Genomic DNA, 22,622 nt, shown 5'->3' with positions numbered 1-22,622 from the left:
ATTGACTGTTATTATGTGGAGAAGGAAAAAGGACTCACAGCAGTCTGAGCAGTGATGTGTGTGCAACCCACAATTTTGGCTCCAGCCAAAGGTTTTTCTCCTTGAGCTCTCTTCCTCAAAGCCATCAGTGCAGGCATTTCTGAAAAGGCACAATACATACACAGCACTATTAGAGAGGAGGGAATGAGAGAGAAAGAATAAACAGAAGAACTTATTCTCTTGAGAGAAGACTCTTCCCCTGATCAGGTTCTTTGTTAGATTGGGCTTCTCAAGGGATCAAGACATTGAACCTGATTTTTCATTCTAAGAGACTTTTAGAGGCAAATATTCCAGAGTTCGGATGCCCTGTATCCCAGTCTTCCTTACCCACTCTCTTTCCCTTTTCCTGGTATAGGAGTTCCTTCTAGACCCACCAGAGTTCACTACTCCCTCCCTACAGTGTTTCCTAAGTTCAGATTTCTTTTGTATTAAGTATTCTGTAAAACCACACTTAAATTTCACCAGCTACTAGACCCCAGGACATAAAAAGAGATTAACATGGACAAAAAGACAGAGGCAACTTGAGAAGGAAAAAGTGCTGGCTTTCTTTACCTTGTTCAGCAATTTCAATTTCTCTTCGTCCAAACTCTGCCTGTTTGATGTTCTTGACACAGAAGTCACTGCTCCCCTTAGAATTCTTTTGCTGCTTATCCCTGGGAGAGGTCTCATCATCAGAGCTGTCTGTATAGGAAGCCGCTGAAATGACACCATAAAAAACCCTCAGGGAAAAAAATGGCTTCCTCTAAAATACCAAACCATGGAGTGACCTGAGGCTTCTCTGGTCATCCACCACCACACAGACATACACTTAAATGGTAGGCACCTAAAATGTCATCGGGGAGCTGGCTCAATCACCTCCTGTGGAAAGTGCTAGCCATAGGTCAGAAAGAGGAAGTGGAGAAAGGTTGCCAAAGACAATACCCCTGGATAGCATTAACTTGGAATCTGGGGCTAACTATCTTCAGAACATGAGTGCTCCTTGAATAAGAAAAAAGAGAGAGGTTACACCATGGTAGCAATAGGTTAACGTTCTTCGTGCGAGGTCATGGTCATTAACCTATGGGTTTCTCGGATCCAAGCTACCCTTCTTTGTCTGCTGCTTAGATGCCTGTTGTAATTTGTGTTTTAGTACAATAACTGAACAGATAAGGCCTAGTGAACAAGAAGACCATGGGAAAGTAATTAAGAACCACACAAAAAGTGTTTGTCTGCTGTAACAGAGCTTTCTTTTTAAGACTGGCTCTGATGAGGCTGAACTACGCCTGCAGACCCAATTAGATATTGACAATGAAGTATTCAGTGTGCTCTCCCTTCTTGCTGGCCTCAGTGGGTCCGGCAATAGGCATTTTAGGTTCCCAAAGAAGTGGATAAATCCTTCTTTGGTATACTAAAATGTTCTGATGATTAATCCATTTAGCAATATATGCTAGAAGGTGGAAGGTCTCAGATTTTGATTGTGGCTAACAGGCAACTTCTTCTACTCACACGTTTAGCTGAGGTCTTTCCAGTCGTCATACAATTCTGTAGTTGCTAATCATTTGCTGGATGATTTAATTTCCCTCCATGATTTATGTTTAAGTTTCAGAGGATAGTTTCTTCCTAAGTAGTCCTCAAGGTTTGTTGTGGGTTTTTTTGTTTTGTTTTTTGTTTGTTTGTTTTTGTATTTTTGAGGGGGAGGGGAGGTTGGGGGATATAAAGCTCTGTCTATAAGGCATTACATATCTCTCAATGGGATAAGAAGTACTTCCATCACTTTCAAGGGGAAAAGCTGCAAACATTCAGAACTCTTAAGGTCTATGGTGCTCTGATCTACTTACATCCAGAGAATTAAGGCATTTCTGGGATTTCTTAGCAAAGGATCTATATCTGGGAGGGCTGTAAAAGGCAAGTCTGACCTTGCCCAGTTAATCGGGCATGGCACTACGAAATGTTTGGGCAGCAGGGGCTCGAGTGTCTCTCTTGGAGCTGGAAAACTGCCCTAGAGCAAAGTCCTAACACGAGGCAACAAGAATGAACACAGGCACCAAGGGAGGTGAGGGAATTAGTAAATCCCCAAAAGGACTTTTGTTCTTGAAAGGAACTAATCTGTATAAAAAGTCTGTGGTTCTCCCTCCTAGGGTGAGCAAGAGTTCAAAGTACTTTGGCAACAGAGCCCAGAAACCGCTTCCCCGGGCAGTCATCTATTTCACTAATCAATACTCAGAAATAGCTTATGTGTTGGAGGCTTAGGGGAACCATGCTTCTACCAACTGAGGGAAGAAAGATAATGGCCATCCCTAATCTTGATCATAATTTACAGCATAATTACTTTTGAAGAAAGTGTTTACATTCAGAATACCCCAAAATTTCAAATCCTTTCTTAGAGGCATGATGATTTCTATGTTCTCCAATGGCTATTTAAATAGAGTGGTTATGTGTTCTGGAGTCAGACAGACTTTGAAATCTCAGTCTCTGTTTCTGGGTATAAAAAAGGTGGTCCAGAACCTGATTAATAGAATTATTAATTTGTTCATGAATCTAGTCATTCAGACATTCAGTTGTTCATTCAATAAATTTTTATTTTGTGTCTACTGTATACCAGGCAGAGTGTTAAGTGCTGGGTATACAGAACAAATATGGATTGTCTTTATCTTCATGGAGTTTTCAGTCTAATAGGTAAGTCAGACAGGAAATAACTAATTACAAAATTAATTGGGGTTTTTCTTTTCCTATGGTTGTGCTACAAAGCTGACTGTATAATAGGGAGACAAAACTTTCAGAGTCAAGTTGTTGAGAAGATTGAATAAGATAATGTAAGTATAGTGCTCAGTGCAATGCTTTGTATAAAGTAATTAAGCACTCAATAAGTGACACCTGATATTATTGTTGGCTTTTGCAAATATTTTTAATTCGATACCAGATATAACATTTTTAAAGGTTCTTACTCAGCTTCAGGATTTTGAATGGGAAAGGAATGACATGCATACAATATTATTTAGCAGTTTCTTTTTTTCCTACCTCCGTCATCTACTAATCTAACCAAGCAGCAGGTGGCTGGTTGGCAATGATGAAAAAGGTTGAGACTGGAGTCCTAACTCTACCCAGAATAGCATTCCTCTCCTATGCCTCTCTAGCTTCTAAGGATGAGTCAGGGTAAAAAAAACCACACAAACAACAACAACAACAAAAATAACCCCCCAAAATTTCCTCTTAGGAGAAGTACTCCAATTTTTGGCTTGAGTTGTTTTCTTCTCTCTCAAGAAGAAATTATTATACCACCTCCCTACTCTAAAAAAACTCCCCAAATACAGTATTTTACTTTTTTCATAGTAGTCAACTGGTTATAGTTAGTTCAATCAGTGTTTTTATTTGAGCCACAATGGATTTGTTTTCAGAGTCCTTTGTGCAGACCTGTTATCAGGTGAGAAACAAAAGTATCAGTTGTCTAGATTGTACTAACATGTGAATGTAAATGGCTGACAGACCCAGACCAATACAAGTGCTTTTTCTGCAAAGCACAGTGGAAAGATTATTCCTGAACTAGCATGACATTTGTTTTTTGAATCCACACTTATTTCTGTCACTATATTTAAAGTAGCACATTCATGGGGTGCCTGGGTGGCTCAGTCGTTAAGGGTCTGCCTTCGGCTCAGGTCATGATCCCAGAGTCCTGGGATGGAGCCCTGCATCGGGCTCCTTGCTCATCGGGAAGCCTGCTTCTCCTCCTCCCACTCCCCCTGTTTGTGTTCCCTCTCTCGCTGTGTCTCTCTCTGTCAAATAAATAAAATCTTAAAAAAAAAAAAAAAGCAGCACATTCATGAAAATATTTGAGATAGCATCAAAGGTTTTTTCCTAAGAAAATTTAGAGAAACCCAACACATATGTATATACATGCTTGCGTAGTTTCTTTTTTTTTTTAGATTTTATTTATTTATATGACAGAGAGACACAGCGAGAGAGGGAACACAAGCAGGGGGAGTGGGAGAGGGAGAAGGAGAAGCAGGCTTTCCGCGGAGCAGGGAGCCCGATGCAGGGCTTGATGCAGGGCTCGATGCGGGGCTCGATCCCAGGACCCTGGGATCATGACCCGAGCCGAAGGCAGACGCCTAACGACTGAGCCACCCAGGCGCCCCATGCTTGCATAGTTTCTGAAATGTTTACAGTTGTCACACTCTGAAGCCCAGAGCTATAATTCAATTAAAAATGAACAACTGATAAGGCAATAACCAACTGAAGTAGAGCCTGAGCTCTAGCTTTACCTCTAATTGGTTGTGACCAATTTTCAATTTATCCAACTGTAAAATAGGGAGTATAACGGATCCTCTCTCTCCTTCCCCTAACTACCACCAGAAAAATCTCATGAATAAATGAGAGTACAAAAATCGTCCAATTTCTAGGCAGAAAAGTAACATAAAGCACAATATAACTTTACCATGGAGTGTTCTCTTGTTTCATGATAACCCAGAATCAAAATATAACTCTTGAATCACTAATCCATAATCTATCCCATAGAACATGCATACATATGTTCTATGGCTCAAGCTTAATTAAGCCTTACCTCCTAGCAGCTATAATAATATTGTGGGTTATTGCTAGGAGAAGAAGCAGTCAGACTCCTGGTTGAATTAGTCCTATTAGACTATTTTAAGTCAGATAATTCCTCTTAGGCCCAATCTATTCATTTGGCAATGGAAATAACAGTAGGGACCTGTGTGTCAATGTGCAGCAGATTTCATTGATGAATAATGCTCTAAAAATACGTGAAAAGCTATGTTAGCAATCAAAATACGAACAAACAAAACTTTATTTGGAAAAATCTGAAAATACTTTATAAGTTTTATAAGAACCAATTATGAACTAAGGGACTTCAGCCTTCCTTTCTTATCTTTAACCAATTAACTCACTGCAAGGCAGCTTTTTCAGAAATATATCACTGAGCATGATTTGACTTTGAAGAAGTCTCTTCATTTGTTTTTATGAGGTTCTGTGCTTAAGAAAAGAGTTTTTAGAAGTTTGTTTCTTATAAACAATTTCAGGAACAATGAAGGAATTTTAAGAATTAATGTAGCCCTTTTCAACCTGGATTGCAAAGTCCTAATGTCTTGAAGCATCCATAGAATATATCAATTAACTTCTCTCCTATCCATCTGGAAGGGTACTAGTTATGAACCATCCTTCGGAGAACTGAGAAAACAGTATCTCCAATTCTTTTCTGTGTTCTGTGATTCTGACGAGGAACCCTGGTTGACAAAGGTTGGTAGAGGCTCCGAAATGAAAGGTGCTGAGCAAAACTTAGCACTAGTATCTTTAGGCAGGGAAAATAGGCCATAGACTACCCAAATCTCCAGGTAACTTCAGCAAAACAAACACTCTGGATAGGGAGGTATCTTTTTTTGAAATGTCATAAACATTCTTCTAGCTGTTCACATACATTATATCAGAGACCTCAACAAGATATAAAGTATAGGGCTCTGGACACCTTTCACCAATATTTACTTATCAAGCGCCTTTTATGGGTCAAGCATTTCTAAATGCTGGGAATATAACAGTACAAAACAAACAAATCTCTGTTCTCATGGATCTCTTATTCAAGTAAGGGGAGAAACAATAATAAATTAGTAAAATACATAGTATGTTGTATGATGATAAGTGCCATGGAGAAAAATAAAGGAGGAAACTTTGATAGGGAACGTTGGGTAGGGTATTCGTACTATTTTGAGAATAGCCCGGACTGGCCTCAATGAGAACATCATCTTTGGTTAAGACCTGAAGGAGCAGGATACCCAGCCAGGGTATCTCAGAGCACTCCAGGCGAAGGAAATAGCAAATGCAAAGAACTTAAAGCAGGAGGGTGCCTGGCATGTTTTGAAACAGAACAGCAGTAAGAAGCCTAGTATGGATGGAGTGAAATGTCTAGCTGGAAGAGGAGGAAAGTTTGGGAACGTAACAGTGTGATTAGAAATGTAATGGGATGGTATAGGGCTGTGTAGGCCATTTTAAGAACTTTAGCCTTGGGCGCCTGGGTGGCTCAGTTGGTCGAGCGACGGCCTTCAGCTCGGGTCATGATCCTGGAGTCCTGGGATCGAGTCCCGCATCGGGCTCCCTGCTCAGCGGGGAGTCTGCTTCTCCCTCTGACCCTCTTCCCTCTCGTGCTCTCTAGCTCTCATTCTCTCTCTCTCAAATAAATAGATAAAAAAAAAAAAAAGAACTTTAGCCTTTACTCCAAGTGAGATTGGGAAACATTGGAGGGTTTGGAGGGGAGAACTGATAAGCCCTGACTTATTTCAAGAGAATGAATCTGGCTGTAGTGCTGTGAATAAACTGAAGAGGGGCAAGCTTTCAACTCATGAGCTCAGTTTTTAAGACATGGGAGATGTCTATAAAACATCCAAGTGAAAGGACCAAGCAGGCAGTTGGATATATGGATCTAGTGCGTAGGGGAGAGATTTGAGGTGGAGGTAAAAGCTGAGACTCAAATGTCAACACACAGTATTTAAAACTATGAGGCTGCATGCACTCACGTGCGGAGAGTATAAACAGAGAGGAGAACCAAGGATCAGTCTTGGGGCTCTCCAATGCTACTTTCTGTAGTCACTTAAATGATAATGTATGCTGAAAATGGGTTCCAAGCTTTTATTGACATGCATCTGCATATCTTCCTGTATTTAGAAAGCTGCAAGTCAATTCTGTATTCCTGGCTTTTCATTTGATAGACATGGAGCATTTTCTGTATGACTCATGTTAACTTCTCATTGTGAACATTGTGAACTTCTCATTGCAGCTCTCTTATGAACATCACAGGCTGCAAGTTTTCCAAGATCACACAAACAAATCACACATGGATCAAAGCCTAGAAAGTAGGTCTCTCCTAACTCCCACTCCAGGGCTTGCCCATTGTTCATGTGAAAAAAACAAAAACAAAAACAAAACGAGGTAACAGTGTATATGAAACAGCTTCAAAAGAAGCAAACATCAGGGTGCCTGGGTGGCTCAGTCAGTTAAGCATCTGGCTCTTGATTTCAGCTCAGGTCATGATCTCGGGGTCGTAGGGATTGGGCCCTGTGCTCAGCGGGGAGTCTGCTTGAGATTCTCTCTCCTTCCTCTGCCCCCCTTCCCCCCCCACTCTCTTTCTCTCTCTCTCTCTAAAATAAATAAATAAATTTTTAAAAAAAGAAGCAAACATCATCTTAGGTTTCATTTTAAAAGCACTGAGTTTATAGAAATAACACTTCCTATAGATTATTTCAGACCATAAATGGAATATTACAGCTATAGACATATTTTTAAAAGGACACCTAATCTGGAATTTATCCAAATGAGGATAACCAGGACAGTGGGATGCCATGAAAATGGTGATTTTTTAATTTCTATGTAAAATCATTAAATTCCAGGGATTATATGAGAGCTTATCACAGCTAAATAACCAGATAAAGCAAGAATCACCCTATCATCTAGAATGCTCCCAAAGAAACCAGATGGCCATTTGTCAGGGATGCCAACAAGGTAATTCTAGCATCCAGTGGGAAGCCGAATAATTGATTTTAAGTTATTTTCTATTTCCAGAATGGTTTGACTCCATGCTCTTGAACTTAATATCCTTAAATGGATATAGACGGTTGACAATTTTTTACTATAAAAATGGCAACTTCATATAGCTCAACCTAAAAGGTCCAAGTTTTCTAGGGTGACATCAGTCAATACCACTCACCAATGAACTACAGTAAGCAAATATGTATTCACTTAGAAACAAGGGCATCAGTCACACTTTCTAGGTAAATAAATATTTTATAAGTACCCTCCTGGCAATATAAAGGTTCAGTAGGAAGGCAGGCATTGGTTTTCTCTGCAGGAACACAACTGGAAATGTAGATCTAGTGTGAAGGGAGAAGACTGAGCTGGCGTTAAAACTTAGTATAGTTACTGTTTAGTATCAATCTTTAAATAATACATACAAACTCACAGTCTAAAATGTTACACACCATTTTATAATTCACATTTTCACAATTATTATGGCTTCCAGAGTTATATTAATTGGTTCATGAATTCTCAACACTGGTTATTTCAGCAGAATAAGATAGGTACCCAATTTTTACACATATCTTTACCCAAAATCCATAGGGATTTACATCATTCTGTTATAGGGGTAAGGGAGAGTAAAAAGAGAAATGTAATAAGTGTAAATAATAATCCACCCAACCTAAAAGTTATAGCTTCCCAAACAAGCTTTCTACAGCTTTATATAACAAATACTACTTTCCTATTTGTGTGAAGAACAAACAAAATTTCAGGTCACGATGAAAAATTTCTGAAGAATATTACTATTTATAATGTGAAGAGATAACTAGGGCAAACATTCAGCTTCCTATTATATTCCAACATAAGAGCAAAATAAAATAGCTCCATATTAGATCAGATACATAGTAGGCATTGCTGCACAAATGGCCAATGCCTTTAAGGGGTCCTATGTGGTAATAGCTCATCTGGCATTAATGATAGCTTCAGAGCCCATGTATTTTTTTTTTTTAAGATTTTATTTATTTATTTGAGAGACAGAGAGAACGAGAGATAGAAAGCACAAGAGGGAAGAGGGTCAGAGGGAGAAGCAGACTCCCTGCCGAGCAGGAAGCCCGATGTGGGACTCGATCCTGGGACTCCAGGATCATGACCTGAGCCGAAGGCAGTCGCCCGACCAACTGAGCCACCCAGGCGCCCAGAGCCCATGTATTTGAATTAATGACACTACAAAGGAAGGAAGGAGTAACAAGCAATACAATGTCACAGCTTAGAAGAGAAAGCAAAGGGCTCACTGGAACTAGGACCCACATGAATGTTTCCATTTTTTCTTGACGCAATTAAGGTTTCCCTATTAATCTGCAAGTTCTGGAGGAATGGGAAACTCCTCTTTTATTTTCAAAGAATGGAAAACAACGTAAGTCTTTATACACGCTGTTCAATGAACATCATCAATAAGCTACATACGCCCACCCTCTGAATAAATGAGAAATCAGATTTGTTAATCACCCTCTTCTGCCTTTATTGGAAGAATTAGGCTTCTTCCGGTATTCCAGTATTAGGTTCTACTCCGAATCCTCAAGGAATCCAAAGATTCCATCTAGAATTTTGGTCTAAATTTTGACTGAGAATCAAAGTGTCTTTTTCAAAACACAGGTTTGATGGTGCTTAAATAGGAGAGTCCACTGATCACACTTAATTAGCCTCCGCAGGTGGGTCCATAGCGCTCAGCACTCACCTGAGCTGTAGCTGTCAGTAGATGACTGAGAAATGGAACGAGACAGAGAGCGACGTCCAATTTTGGTGGGACGTTTGTTGAATTCTTGCTTCTGGTCAGCAAATTGGATCTGCTAAGAAAAAGTACTCTAGTTATATAAAGGAAAACAACCTTCATTTTGTGACAGCAGCTGAAGGCTTACATTATAGGATCTTAACCTTCCTTTGCAGTTGATCTGATTGTACCTACCCATATTTGGAATGTTAAGACTTTTTGGAGAGAATGATTTTTCATTCTTTACACATTATATTTCTATCAAATTTAAATCTTTAATCAACTCTATGGCTATATAACTTTTACAATAGAATTGTGACAAAAAAAGGAGAATGGGATGTTCTGGTTAAAATGAATTTTTAGAAAGTTGAGTCATATTCCTTTCTATAGTTTTGCTGAAAATTAAAGCTGGAAAGAATCTTTGAGACTATTTATTCTAATATTCACATATCTAGATGAGAAAACTGTAAAGTACAGAAAGGTAAAGTGACTTGTCTTCAGATTTTAAAATTCTCAGGAAATGGGACAGTTATAATGAAAAAAAAATAGGCTTTCCACTCAGAACTTTCTGAAACTGCATTCAAATCCTATGCCACTCATTAGCTATGTGATGTTGGTTGAGTTGCTTTTGTGATCCTCACTTTCTCATAAATACAGCAAAGACAAAAGTATTTACCTCACAAGTTTTAGAGAGGGTTAAATGAAACAATACATGTAAACTGTGAAACATAGCGTAGATTCAATAAATCCACTCCCGACTCCCACTCCTACTACAGTTCACTGTTCCTATAGTAAACATTAATTTATTATTTTTAATGTTTGGTATCATAAAACACCTAAAAATCACAAGACTGATCACCTGTTAACTTGAACATAACAGATGTAGAAGGAGTAGATAGAGGACTATGTATAGACAGCAATACTATGGAGGTTGCATTTTGGACCAATATCTGATGATTTTCTTATAATTTTATCTCTTTCTCCTACTGTTGGAGGTTCCAGCATTTTACAAATCAAAGCTCATACAATTTATTCAACAAATGACATTTTTTTTCTTTCTCTCTAGCTGAATGTATAATTGCTTCGATTATTCCAGATCCCAGGTGGCATGGAAGCAGGAAGGATCAAAGACCTGACAACTACCTCTCATGATAAAAAGATGGTTTCTTGGTGGGCAAAACACACAGCCTACCAGAGTGAAAGCAGCAACTGACGGCAGTTAGAGGCAACTACTGAGTCATTTGAATATTGAGATGAGGAGACTAATGCCCAACTGCATTAGCTTAGCATGCCTTTTAGGGGAATTCATAGCATTTTCATAGCTATAACAACAAATGAAGCCTGTTGTTAGTACCTTAGGGTTTGCAAATTGTTTTCAGTAATAGGAAAATTCACTGGATCAGAAGCTCTTTGCAAAGTAAAAAATTGGCAAAATTGACTATTTTGCTAAAGTAGCAATTTATTTCAAAAAGATCCAGTGCTCTTTCTATGCACTCCCATGGGATATACATGAACTTCCATGTCCTTCTCCTAGCACAGCACTTATCACACTGAATAGAAGTATCTATCTGTATCCTTCATAAAGGCAGGACCTGTGCAACTTATTCACCCTTATATCCTCAGGCACAAATGCCTGACACACCGTAGGCAATGATATGCTGAAACAATGAATGTGAAGTAGCCTATTCTAGCTTCACTGTCTGTTCTTGGTTGAATATTAAGGAAATATGGTAAGCATAAGCCAAATCTAAAGCTAAAAGAATTTTCAGGGCAAAAAAAGCTAAGCAGGGGAAGGTGGGTGAGAAGATGGGGAGGGGAATAGCAGTCAAGCTGAAAACTGTGGCTTTATTTCACCACCACTGTTCAAGACAATGATTTTTTTTTTTTTTCCTAGAGGCCCATCTAGGAAAAGGAGCAGTAATTGACTTTCCAAAGACCAGGATGAGTCACTAACTTCAGCAGTGCCTCCTTTGAAAAAAAAGTAATAGATAAACCCTGCCTCAGATATGCAGCACCCCCACCTCCCACCCACACACCACTAGAGGGGGCCAGCCACTCCGCTTCTCTAGATGTGTAGGATCAGGAGTGGGTGGGTGCACATCACTTTACCCCAATCACACAAAACCGTGTAGCTATCTGGCTGCTCATCTTCTCAATCCAGTTTCCCTAAACTGAGCTCTCTTTTCTCTAGTTTTCTCCATTTACAGTAATTCCTCCCGCCAAGTCTTTTGGCACTAAAGAAGACTAGGCTATGCGGGCTTTCGCCACTCAGAAACATAGGGTTCTAAGTCTTGTTTACTCATTAGACACTGACCTCAAATTTAAGATAGAAGAATATTAGAGACTAACCACTTATACAGAATTAGTTATATACACTTTTCCCAAGAAATAAATGTTTATCTTTTACTGACCAGAGCACATGGCTTAAGTAGGTCCTCTCTGTACCCAATTCTCAATTCGCCTTAAATGCATTACATTCTTCACCCCATAATACAGTCATCTACCCACCCCAGGGGGGGTACTCTGGTACATTCTACCCCTGTCTTTTCCACCTTGTATGAAATCAGAGTCCTTTAAGGTAACCCTCCTTTACCATTTCAGAGAGAACTGCCTAATTCCAACAGGCAAGGGAGGGAAAGAGACCGTTAGGAGAGGGGCAGCTCACCTTATGCTGGAAGCAGGGACGAAAGCAGCAAAGGAGGGAAAAAAGCAGCGGGCCTATTACACTAACGGCTATCGCGGCAGCAAGCCTGGTTAAATAAGAGCTTAGCCTCACCTGGGCTTTAATCCCAGAGTTGCCACTGACAATGTATTTCTTCTTGCTGCCCAGCATAGTGACATTACCAGCCCTACAGCCACCTCTCCGGTCCAGGGACCCTTGTGGCTAGGCCTTTAAACTTTCCTCATCAGCAATTCTGTTGGCTCTGGTTCCAGCTAGCTTTTTTTTGGGGGGGGGGGGCTGCCCTTCCCTGGAATCCCTGAAGCAGCTCCAACAACCCCTCCAGCAGTAGAGCCCAATTTAATAAGGCATTTCTGTTAGTGGCTCATCAACCATTCCTAATTCTGGTAGCTGTTTTGCTTTTATTTTTTTTTTCCTAAACACCTAATTACACGGATCCTCTGACCTCTAAACCTTAACAAGTCCCTTGACAAGGCCCAACTTGCATGCGCATAACAATAGCTTATTTATATAACCCGTGCACTTTTTTGCCTGCTATAATTAACTTGCTAATTAGGTTCTTTTTTAACCTTACCTCCTCCTTTTCCATGTCAGATGATTTTAGTTAACCTAGTCTCATTAGAAAAAAATTAACTACAGAGTCACTAAAACAATGAGGGAATTTATTAAGAAGGTAAAAAAATGGTGCCAAATGCTGAGGCAGCCTGTGTTCTTGGGTTCATCAGGCTGAGGACACTGGTTTTAGCTTTGTCACCAAGGAAATCAACTTTCTCAGCCTGTTGCTTTAAACTGTGCATCTTTTACATAGGTTTTGACATATGGTTCCTAGTCCCATCTCAAGATTGTTGCTGATTAGGTGGTGAGTGACTGTTTTTTTCCAAAGTTTTTCAAAAACTGTGTGTTTCGTGGGAAGTGTGACTACAAAGGAGAACTTCCTATTTCCTCAGAGTCCTCAGAATCACAATGACCTTGTTACATATCAGATAAAGGGTCAAATGAAAGGTCAAAGAATCACATTATTTATTTGTTGATTTCTGGAAGGGACCCAGTGAATAGGAAAGCTACATTCGACCGTATGTTACAGAGACAGGGGTGGGAATGTGATTTGAATTCTTCCTTTAAAAAAGAGAGACTGCTTGTTGAGCACAAGAAAGAACATAAAATGGTGGATTTTTTTTTTTTTTAGGGTAATCTTTATTTTGAGAGAAAAGATCTCTGGAAGAATGGAATAAAGGGAGGAGGGCTGATATTTATTAAGTTCCTACTGTGTATGCATAGCCCTGCATATATGTTACTTCTATTAATCAGTACAAGAATCTTACAAAGCAGACATCTTATCCCCATCTGACAAATTAGGGAAGGGCAGCCCTGACAGAACAAATTATTTGCTGGAGGTCTCACGGCAAGTCAGTGATGGGACTGCAACAGGAGCCTGTGTTTATGACAGAGCTAAAGTTCCTTCTACTACACCACACCTTATATTAATCAGAAGATGAAAAAGTCCCCTGGTCCTAATCCTAGGTACACTAGCCCCATCCCATTCCCCTTAATTTATCCTTAAACGTATTTGATTTAAAATTACACTTTAAAAAATAATAATAAATAAAATTACGCTTTAAATTTACTTTTTTATCAGATTGGATCTCAGAAATGATATCAGCCCAGATGATCTTGAGGCTCTGATCAAACAATTCTGAAATGGCTACTCATAGAATTTGAAATCTTACAGCTCTTACTTACTTACTTATTTATTTATTTATTTGACAGAGAGAGAGAGAGAGCACAAGCAGGGGGAACAGCGGGCAGAGGGAGAGGGAGAAGGAGGCTCTCCCCTGAGCAAGGAGCCCCACGCTGGGCTCAATCCCAGGACCCTGGGATCATGACCTGAGCTGAAGGCAGACACTTAACCATCTGAGCCACCCAGGTGCCCCTCTAACAGCTCTTTAATTGGCAAATCTGCCCAATGTCACTACCAAAAATTAAAACAGAAATTAACTGAACTCAAATATGATTCACTATCACCCATGACAATCCTGATCTCTTACTCATAATTTCACAAAATAAGACAGATCAGTCTTTTTCTGCTTGCAGAGTGAATCACTAAACTTCTGCTCTTCCCAGTACACTCTCAGCTGGTTCTGGATTTTCCTTACTCAGGTGAAAGGGAACTTGATGGTCCAAGGCTTAACTGACTAGACCTGAGCCTGAGGGAGCTGCAGATCTATACCAAATCCAACTAGAAGACATTTAAGGACACTATTACTGACAGGAAAAGCCTTACTACTTAACTAGTTTATCTAACAAAGTAGTTCTCAAACTTTAGGTGCACACCAACATCATCCACAGGGCTTATTAAAAGGCACTCTTAAGCCCCATCCCCAGAGTTTCTGATTTAGTAAATCTGGGTGGGGCTGAAGATTTTGCATTTTCAACAAGCTCCCAGGCGATTTAATGCTGCTGGTCTGGGCACTCCGCTTCAAACACTGCTCTAACACTTACTCCAAGCATGAATAAAGCAGCCCTAATGCTCTTGACTCTCTCCTGAGCCAACCATTTTATCCTGTGACTACAACCATGGAGGCATATTCATAGGCAGAAAAGGTTATTTGAAAGGTCAGAGAATAGAATGGGGTGATCATTTCTTTATACCCAACACAGGATATAAAGAGAACTGGATCTAAATCTGATTTTCACAATTGAAGGCTGTTAAGAACAGATGGTTAATACATTAAGAAAAACAGGTCTCTTGGGGAGGACAGAAGATCTATTTACCCTAAAGAGGATCAGGCCAAGAGAAAACAATTCCTTTTCAAGCACATAAAGTTGTACTACAAAGGATGATCACCAGTGGTTTTCTCTCTCTCTCCATTTCTTAACATTTCAGCACTTAACACTGGTAATGCTCATTTGTAAAATGGGAACGATAATAGCTCCTTTGCCTATCTCAAATGTGCACTGAGAAAATTTAAAAAATGATGTACATAAGAGGGTTTTGGCCACTACATAATGATACGTAAGTATAAAATATTAACATTTCTATTCTTTCAGGTCAAAAGTTCTTCACCTAGAGTCCATGGATGTCCCGATCCACCCCCAACATAGAATGCAAAATTCTGTGTATGTGTATATTTTCCTGGCTAGAGGGCCCATAGTTTTCATCAGTTTCTCAAATGGGTCTCTCCTTTTAAATGTCAATCCAGACCCAGAGTTATAGTCAAGCTACCTCTACCACCATTTACCAGATACCTTAAAGATTTTTCTTTTACTTCCAAGTAGACATGGTTCAAGCATTCTTAGACACATTTCTCTCTTCCAAGCTAAATGAGTTGCCTGAACAGATTCTTCACCTATAAAAGAGATTATTTCTAGCCAAAAGAAAATTGGGTAACCAGCTGGCTGGGTACTCAGGAAAGTCAATCAGATTTCCTACGGAAAAGTACCAAGTACTACAGACAGCTTGGACGGGAGGAGGAAACATCAAAATGTAAAAACTTTAAAAAGAGGTTACTGCTGGTCTCCATGCACATAAGAGGAGGTATTTCACCTACCAGTAGAGACTAAAGATTTCTCAAGGGAAGTAAAAACATTAATAAGGAGAGACTTTAAAAGGATATGTTCCCCAATCTTTTAGCTATAAAATTCCTGGACAAGGCTAAAAAATCTTTCACATGAAAACAGCTAAGGAGCAGAGGCTCCAGAAGTTTTCCAGTGACTGATGGAATGTTAACTTGAAGGTCTACCTTATCAATTCTCAAGAAAGGGAGTCTTCAAACTTTGTCCTGGCTTATTTCCCTGCTGGGAATCAGGGATGAGTACTGTCAGCTATGTGTGGTCTGAGTTCTATTCTCTAAGGAGTATGCAAGTCCCTTATTGCTGTTGATCATTAACCAAGAAAGACATGTTATAATGTACCTCCTCTGCTAAATTTTCCTCTTGAAAGGTTTGAGAGCCTTGTAACGTTTCCTTTGGAGACAAGGATGGTCTCAGTGGAAATTTAATTACATTAATATATAAAGTGGAACATGAGTCAGACATTTGGTTAAAACCTTCTTAAATTGAAATTTTGGCCCCCAACATAGGAGATGGCTCCAGGGTTTTTTTCTCTTGGGGTTTAAAAGGCACTCTAATATTTCATAGGTAAAGTCTATAGGTAGTATACACTAGAGGGTCCTTGATGGCTCACTTTGCTGGGTAAGTAGGTATCAGTGGAAGCCTAATGAAGCACTTCTAGGCCAGGTCAGAAAATAATGACTTATGTGGTACCTGAAAGAAAGCCTCAAGAGGTTAATCTTTGGCAAGGAAAAGATAGATGAAGAAACTGAGTTAATGAAGACAAGCTCCACCCTACTCTTTCTTGCTGTTGTTAAAAAAATTTTTGCTGATCAAAAGTATTTTCCTGGTTTTTGAGAGAGAAGGGCAAAGAAATCTCTAAGTGAGAATGCCATACTGAAAACAAAGCAGAGTTGTGCTTTACTAAAGAATGTTTTCTAAAAGTTGGGAAGTCCTAGAGCATATCCCTTAAGCAAGTCACTAACTCTTGTAGGACAGTTTTCTTGTTCCCATAAATAAAAAGAAGTAGTAAAAGTTCAGTAGGAGCTCCTCTGGAGAGCATGTGCTAAGCAGATAAAATAGTGAGGACTATTACGAGAGTAAGAGTTACCATAAAACTTTTATGGAATCTGAGTTGACACACTAGTGTTCTGTGGAATTCTTCTGTAATATTCCTTTATCAATGTACCAAAGTTTAGAAAGAAAAAAAAAAAGAAATACCAAAGTTTACTATCTTAATGTGGTCCCTCCCCTAAGAAAACCAAAATTCTTGCTCCCCATTCTTATTTATTAGTGAGTGGCTGGAGATTCAAAAACATACTTACAATCCAACAAGAATTATTATGTGAATCCTTTCTAACAATTTTAAAACACTACAGTATTTGAAATAAGCCTGTGAATGGATAGGATTTCTTTACATCAAACATTTTAAAACAGCACAAATCAAACGTTTTAAAACTGAGCACAAGGTTCTGAAACAAGAACAACAGCAATAACCCCAACAGAAATAATAAACAATAGCTGTGACAGTGAGAGTTGAAATGTGGGCTCTTCAGTTGGGCCTCTGTCAGGCCTACTATATACTCAATCTCGGTATAGATGATTATTTAAGTCCGTAATTCCAGAAACACTGAAAAGAATTTGGAATATGCTGTATATAATAGTCTAACCAGTTTTCCATAGGGAAACATACATATATACATATATATATATATAAACATAAGGCTGGTATAGACTGTAAGAAATCAGGCTAAACCTAGAAGAGACCAGACAGTTAGGAACATGAGGATAGTTGCTGTTTTTAAATCAAAAGTTGAAACTGGATCTAAAATACTAGGTTTTATGTACTAGTTCTTATCAACAAACAAGTCCTTATATTTAAATTATATTAAAAATATCTATCAGGCAAATATGACATTTTGAAGAACAGTACCAAGAGAGCTATACTTCCTGCCCTTTAGAAATAATACATATAAAGAATATTTGGGGAAATGTTTTGACTGGAGGGAAAAAATGAGCAGGTAGGCAAAAAATATCTTACATCTTTTCAGAGACTTGAGAGACCACCATTTCCATAAGTTCTGTTTCCCTCCCCCACCACTATTCTTTTTCTTTACCCTCATGAGAAATAAACTAAGCATCAGCTTGCAAAGAGAGTGTGAAGCAATCACAGAATACAATCCATGAGGTAGACCAGCAGCAGTAGGGGAACTTCCAGCCCAGCACAGACAACCAGGCAATACGCTGACTCTGGCCAGGCAGCTCTCATACCTTCCTCAGCTTCACTTGCAATTAAGAAACAGGGGTGATCCAGGACACAGGAACTCAACAGAAATGAGAGGAATAACTGTTCTCCCAACCACAGATCTTGGTAGGGACTTGTCCCAGGTGATCCCTGTCATCTGTCAGAAATGGTTGCCTCATTACCAAGAAACAGAAGGAAAAGCAAAGTGACCAAAGAACTCACCATCCACTCAGGCACGTGAAAAGCTGAGGTGCCTTCATTACCGTCCCACTTCTCCATAGTGCAGGCTTGGGTAATATATATCCTGAAGCAAAAGGGAAAGCTGGTTTGGAAGTGCCAGGGTTTTTTCAGTGCCCAAAAGCAGAACCAAACCCAGTGATTCAGAAATTTACAATATCTAGCAGAAGCTGCATCCCCTTTCACAGAGGCTTTCTATTCAAATTAAGGTCATTAGTCAACTGCCTGACAAGTCCCTTACTGGCCCGCTTCAAACCTTCTGCTTTTGATTCAAAATCAGAGCTGATGCAAGGTTCTGTACCCAGGCATGAACTTCCCACAGGACACTCACTGCTTAATGCTACCCAAACACGCAACCCCTGCCTCCCCAGTGGGGACTTTCTGCCACAACAGTCAGGCTTCCTCTCTTTCCCTGTGTGTAAGGCAGTTGTTAATTTTCTCCCGCCCCTCAGGACACGTCACTGGAGGTACTGATACCAAGATCAATAAGGATCGAGGTCAAGAAGGCACTCCCATTCTCAAGAGTTGCTTGATTTGGATCTGCACAGTAAACAGGCGTTTCCTTGAAATCAAGAGTTCTTTATGGCTTTCAAGTTTAAACAGCTACGCAGAACTTCCCCATCTGCTCACACTAGGGGTCTGGCACCAAACGCAGGCATATCTCAAGTTAAATTCTTATTGCAAGGGAGATTTGATTCTGATGGTGCCAGGGAAGATCTCTTGCAAAATCAGAAAGGAGAAGCTCTAAAGAAAGTTCTGGGACCACAACTCCCTCTGCTGGCTCCCTGTGCTATATACATGAAGGTCCAAGAGCCTTCAGCGGCAGAAACATAGGTGCCAATTGTAAATGAGGGGCATCCCTGAGGATAATCAGGAGCTATCACAGTGTAGGTTTAGAGGGAGCCAAGGTTTCCAATCAAGACTAGTGCTGCCTCCAAGTCCCTATCCAAAGCGGGTTTTTACTCACCAGTCTAGTTTTGGGAAGAGACAGGATGCCAACACAGTAGCCCTATACATTATCACCTTAAGGGACCTCAGAAGCTGTTCCCTCTTTAGGTTCCTATGCCAGCTCCCTCCTCTCTGCATACTTCAGAAGTTTGGAAATAAGACAAAACTAAAGGTGGAGGCTTGACCTATTTTACCAGCTCTGCCCATTCCTAGAGTGTATTATCCAGTAAGAGTACCATAGATTTCGGGCACAAAGTAAGACCAATGAGCTATGCCTGCTTTGGTCCCTTTCAAGGACCAGAGATTCTTTCAGTGTTAAGTCCCATCACAGAGGATAATTTTTCTAGAGCTGATAATTGTAATATTAAAATCAGGATTATTGGTTCATTGCCCCTTAGGGCCTTCACTGGTTAAGAGAATGATCCTTTGGATGTGGAATGGAGAGGAAGGTAATGTCTAGGGGAAGAGGTATTGTAAGATGCCAGAGAAGGCAGGGTTCAAATACCTGATCTGGATGTCTAGACTAGAAAGAAAGGCAGTTGAAAACAGAAGGGGCCTGTTGGACCCAGTGAATGCAGAAGGGTCAAAGGATGAGAGATCACAGGGCAGGTAGAGATCAGATGTAGTAAGAAGAGAAAACAGCATGGGTGGCTGGGAGGCTCAGGTCATGATCTCAGGGTTGTGAGTCTGAGCCCTACTACGGGCGTGGAGCCTGCTTAAGATTCTCTCTCTCTCTCCCTCTCCTTCTGCTTCTCCCTCTAAAAAAAAAAAAAAAAGAAGAAGAAGAGCGAACAGCAGAGGTGGAAGTAAAGGAAGCTATGGTCACAGAGGGGCTATGGAGTGAAACAATGAGGGATGCCAAGATATAGAAGGCCGATGAAATGCAGGAGCAATATGCCCTCTGAGGTCAGGGTGTCGATTCTGATGAAGTCTTAGGTGTTAGCCACCTCCAGTTATTGTCCTCTGGTCTTCCTTTTTTTTTTTTTTTTTAAGATTTTATTTACTTATTTGAGAGAGAGAGAGAGGTTGAGGGAACAAGTGAAACTAGATCCCAGGACCCTGAGATCATGACCTGAGCTGAAGGCAGACACTTAACCGACTGAGCCACCCCGGCACCCCCTGGTCTTCCTTTCAATCCAAACTTAATATAATGAGAAGTTACATTTGCTGCCTAAATCTCCAATGGTATCTTTCATCTGTTTTAAATGCAACATATTCCAAATCAAAATGATTGCTCCATCCTTCCTTCCCACCCCAAGCCCTCAAAATAAGTTTCTTCTCACTTTTCTACCTCTATTCCCTCAGTCAACTAAATACAAACCTCAGTCATCTTTGATTCCCTCCTTTCCCCAGTCCCCAGAACAATATGTTGCCAGTTGTTTTTGAACCCTCTTCCAAGCCTGTCATCTGTCCTTCCCTATCCATTTTCACTGCCTCCTAAAAACCCTCTATAAATCCTTTCCAGGATGGTCTCCCACTCCATATCCCTGTACATACTCCATCCCTAGGAAAGCTGTATTGCCCACTATTTTCTGAGTGTGAAGACCACACAGCACAGCAGCTAAGACTCCTGGTTTGGGAATTAAAGAGACCTGGTAAGAACACTGACTCTGCCCTTTAGTTAACCTCCCTCTACCCTCCAGTTTTCCAATCCGTACAGTGCAATAATAATAATAGCCACCTCACAGGATTGATGCAAGGATTTAAAAAGTGTGTATACACCAAGGGCTTACTAAATGGTAGCTCTTACTTATGTCATTATTATGCTGTGTCCTTTCCCACCTCATGCCTTCGCTCATGCCATTTTCCCAAACTGAAATGCATTCATTCTGCCTTCACTTCCATCATCTTCATTTATGCAAATTCCTCAAGGTTCTGCTCAAATGATAGTACTGCCATGGAAAATGACCTAGAAAAAGCAATCTCCCTTTCCTCTAGTATTGGTCTTTGGTCACATCACTATTTTCACCCTTCCTCATATTAAAGCTACTGTGTACGTGTGTTGTCTCTCATTAAATTCCAGGCTTTTCAAGGGCTTAGTCAGTTTGATTTGCCCACAGTGTCTGGCACACAGTAAGGGCTTAAAGAATTATCAAATTTTGTACGCTGTATGTACACCTTACAGTACTCTTGGAGTAACTTGCATAATCAATGTGTTCAATATATTTATGTCCATTTTACTGAATTTGGAGCATTATTTTATATATACAGGGGCTTAGTTACACTACTGCCCACAGCTAGGACTTACTTGTGGTGAGTCCTTAATAGGGTTTTAATCCTTAGTTATATTATCTCTGCAGGAATATATAATCTACTTTCCATTGCTTGATCTGCCTCATTTGTAATCCATTATGATCTGCATCATAATAAAGCTTTTACGAACAAATCAAGGCCAAAAGAGTGGAGTCCAACCCTGAAAATATTTCAGTGATCAGCAAACTACTAGATTATCAATGCTCCTGTAGATGTTTCCTACATAATCAGTTACTAAATAAATGGAAGATGACTGCCCTCATGGTAATGTTAAAACATGGAAGAAAATGACTTTTAAAGAAGACAGGGGTGAGAATAAAAGAATAAGCACAAAATATATCACTTTTGCAGGCTAAACTGTCATTTTAGTTGTAACTTTTTGTTTGTTTTTAAAATTTCATTTATTTATTTTAGAGAGAGCTAGAGCACAAGAGGGGCGGGGGAGGGAGGGGTGGGAAGAGAAAGTCTCAAGTGGACTCGGAGCTGAGCTCAGAGGCAATGTTGGGTTCATCTCAAGAGCCTGAGATCAGGACCTGAGCTGAAACCAAGAGTCCGACACTCAACTGACTGGGCCACTGAGGCACCTCTGTTTGTTTTTCTTAGCGTAGGGTTTAACTAAAGTAGACTTCCTTTGTAAACTGCAGCCTCACTACATCCTTCTGCAATGACTGTGAAACAAAAGCACAAGAGGAGCTGTTACCACCTTTGGGAACCGAAGGTCTAGTAACGGAGTGAGGGTGCATATGGTATGAGGCCTGGGGGTAAGTACTAGTTATAAAGTTGTTTATGATCTAATTTCATTTTACCATACAGAAGGGGCAGGAGTGAGACCACTGCACATGGTTATCTATAATAAGCACTCTTAACATTTAGGTTAAGAGAACTTTGCAACTTCAGAAAAAAAGAAGTTACACAAACTACGTTTGCGCCCATGGCCCTTCAAGTTTTACAAAACTGACCATGTGTGTGAATAGTTCAAAAGAATCTCATTTGCACTCCAAGAAGAACAACTTGAAGTTGTACGTGCCAGTTGTGCTCCTGCCAGTGGTGATCTGATAGCAGCTCTGTTAAAGAAGGTAAGCCAGGTGACTTGCCAGAGTGAGTGTATGCTTGGCTAGAGGAGAAAAAACAAGTCAGTATTTCCAGGGGGACAGAGTCAAAAAGAACCACGCCCCGGTGAAGAAGTAACTACAATGGCAGAACAGTTTTAAATAAGAGGTGATAAATCTGGAACCTAGAAAGTCATAAGGCACAGGGCAAAGAATACACGAATGTGACCCTGTCCTCTATTCCTGGTTTGTCTCTAATGGTTTTATTAGATGTTGGCAAATCACCTAATTACTCTCTTCTTCAGTTTCTTCATTATAAAACAAGGGGGAGGGGGGGAATAGTGGACTGTGGGAGGTTAG

General features: G+C 40.1%; 1 protein-coding gene across 3 annotated transcripts in view; it reads right to left on the bottom strand.

Annotated features, from left to right (window-relative positions):
* The window catches only part of AHCYL2 (adenosylhomocysteinase like 2), a 164,132-nt gene that overhangs the window by 36,386 nt on the left and 105,124 nt on the right, over window positions 1-22,622 (bottom strand). The window contains exons 1-4 of one of the 3 annotated variants that reach the window (XM_028104862.2): window positions 17,998-18,068; window positions 9,269-9,377; window positions 592-735; window positions 39-139 (exon numbers count right to left, since the gene is read on the bottom strand). In XM_028104862.2, coding sequence (XP_027960663.1) covers window positions 39-139; window positions 592-735; window positions 9,269-9,377; window positions 17,998-18,054 — 411 coding nt within the window. In that variant the 5' untranslated portion in view covers window positions 18,055-18,068. Of the gene's footprint in view, window positions 1-38; window positions 140-591; window positions 736-9,268; window positions 9,381-17,997; window positions 18,069-22,622 lie in introns of those variants that run through there. The other 2 variants (XM_028104859.2, XM_028104860.2) reach the window with 2 other exon arrangements.

This window comes from Eumetopias jubatus, unplaced genomic scaffold (genome assembly GCF_037043125.1).
Source record: "Eumetopias jubatus isolate StellerSeaLion01/CBP00866 unplaced genomic scaffold, mEumJub1_p1.0 scaffold_14, whole genome shotgun sequence".
Classification (NCBI taxonomy): Eukaryota; Metazoa; Chordata; class Mammalia; order Carnivora; family Otariidae; genus Eumetopias; species Eumetopias jubatus.
Note: the sequence above shows the minus strand (reverse complement) of the source record. Positions and strands in the feature narration are given on the sequence as shown.